The sequence below is a fragment of the Coffea arabica genome, chromosome 7e (genome assembly GCF_036785885.1).
Source record: "Coffea arabica cultivar ET-39 chromosome 7e, Coffea Arabica ET-39 HiFi, whole genome shotgun sequence".
Taxonomy (NCBI): Eukaryota; Viridiplantae; Streptophyta; class Magnoliopsida; order Gentianales; family Rubiaceae; genus Coffea; species Coffea arabica.
In genome coordinates, this window is record NC_092323.1 from 44,195,093 (window position 1) to 44,196,532 (window position 1,440).

A 1,440-nucleotide genomic window follows, 5' to 3' on the forward strand; every position below is an offset into this window, starting at 1 on the left:
ACAGGCTTCGACAACCTGTCAGTGTACAACACATTCACACACACTCTCTCTCATAGTTTATCTCTTCTACTCCCTCCGTCCCACTTTGATAGTCTCATTTCTTTTTTCACACAGTTTAAGAAAAAGTAGTTAACTTTGTTGGAAAAGTAAATTTAGATTGCTATTTTTCTAAAATACCCTCACATTAAATATAGTACAACTTTATGAGAACTTGAATTGATGGTAAAAAAAGAATCAACTCTCATTAAATGTGGTAGGTTTATAGTAACAACAACTTACATTGAATAAGGGTATTTTAGGAAAATTAAAATACAACTACATTCTTCAATTGGAAAGTGGACTACAATTTGGAACAAATGAAAAAGAAATACAGGACTATCAAAGTGGGACGGAGGGAGTATTTGCATAGTTGCATAATCACAATATTCGAACTCGATTTGACTCATTGCTATTCCTAAGCTTAGATTTTATTAATGGAATAAAATATTTTTCAACTCGTAATGGGCTCCATCAAATGTCCCAATTGGTATATATCGTGCAAATATAATAGTTTCAATTTATGAGCTTTTTTTTTGGAACTTTAGTTAAACCTGTCCTGTTACATTTTTTTTACTCCAGTTTCTTTATGTTTCAAATAATAGTAATGTCCTTGGAAATTTAGATATTTTACAGCTTTCCTTTTTTCTTCATACTTTCTTACAGTAATCGACTTTAAGATATGTTATACTCTTAATATTTAATCCAACCACACCATCACCATCTATATAAATTCTTCTTAATCCCGTCTAAATGGGCATGCATGCTGGTTACTCCACCGCGCAATGCCGCGGTTATACCTCCTAGTGGTTATGGAAATGTTCTCATGTCTAATTGATCACAGAGTGGCACAAGGTGGATTCAGTTTTCATCCAAAGTGTAAGGAGCTGAACGTAATACATGTTATTTTTGCTGATGATCTCTTTCTGTTATCAGCAGCAAAATTGCAGGATGTTCAAATTTTGAAGACTATCTTAGAAGATTTTGGGAGAATGTCTGGACTAAAGCCAAATCTATTAAAAAGTGAAATTCTGTTTGCTAGTGTAAGCTCACAATAGAAACAGGATATTTGTGGAGCTATGGGAATGCAGGAAGGGGCACTGCCTTTGAAGTACTTGGGAATTTCTCTTATCAGTACTAGATTAAGAATCAGTGATTGTCAAGGTGTGATAGATTCTATGAAGAAAAAGGTCCAAGGATGAAGTTCAAAGAGCTTATCTTATGGAGGTAGATCACAACTTGTTAAATCTGTTTTAATGAGCCTTCAAAATTATTGTAGTATATTTATGCTGCCAAAGAAAATTATTAAGGTGCTGGAACAAATAATGTCAAGATTCCTATGGAGTGGTTCTGATAAGTCTTCAGGTATTAAAGTTAAATGGGAGGAAATTTGCAAACCTCTAA

The 1,440-nt window shown here is 33.5% G+C and overlaps 1 protein-coding gene across 1 annotated transcript; it reads left to right on the forward strand.

Moving 5' to 3' along the window:
- Positions 1–821: 821 nt before the first annotated feature.
- LOC140011391 (uncharacterized) lies at positions 822–1,238 on the forward strand. Its single transcript, XM_072060181.1, has 2 exons — positions 822–1,079; positions 1,128–1,238. Exons 1-2 carry the CDS (start codon positions 822–824, stop codon positions 1,236–1,238), a joined length of 369 nt encoding a protein of 122 aa, XP_071916282.1.
- Positions 1,239–1,440: the final 202 nt, after the last annotated feature.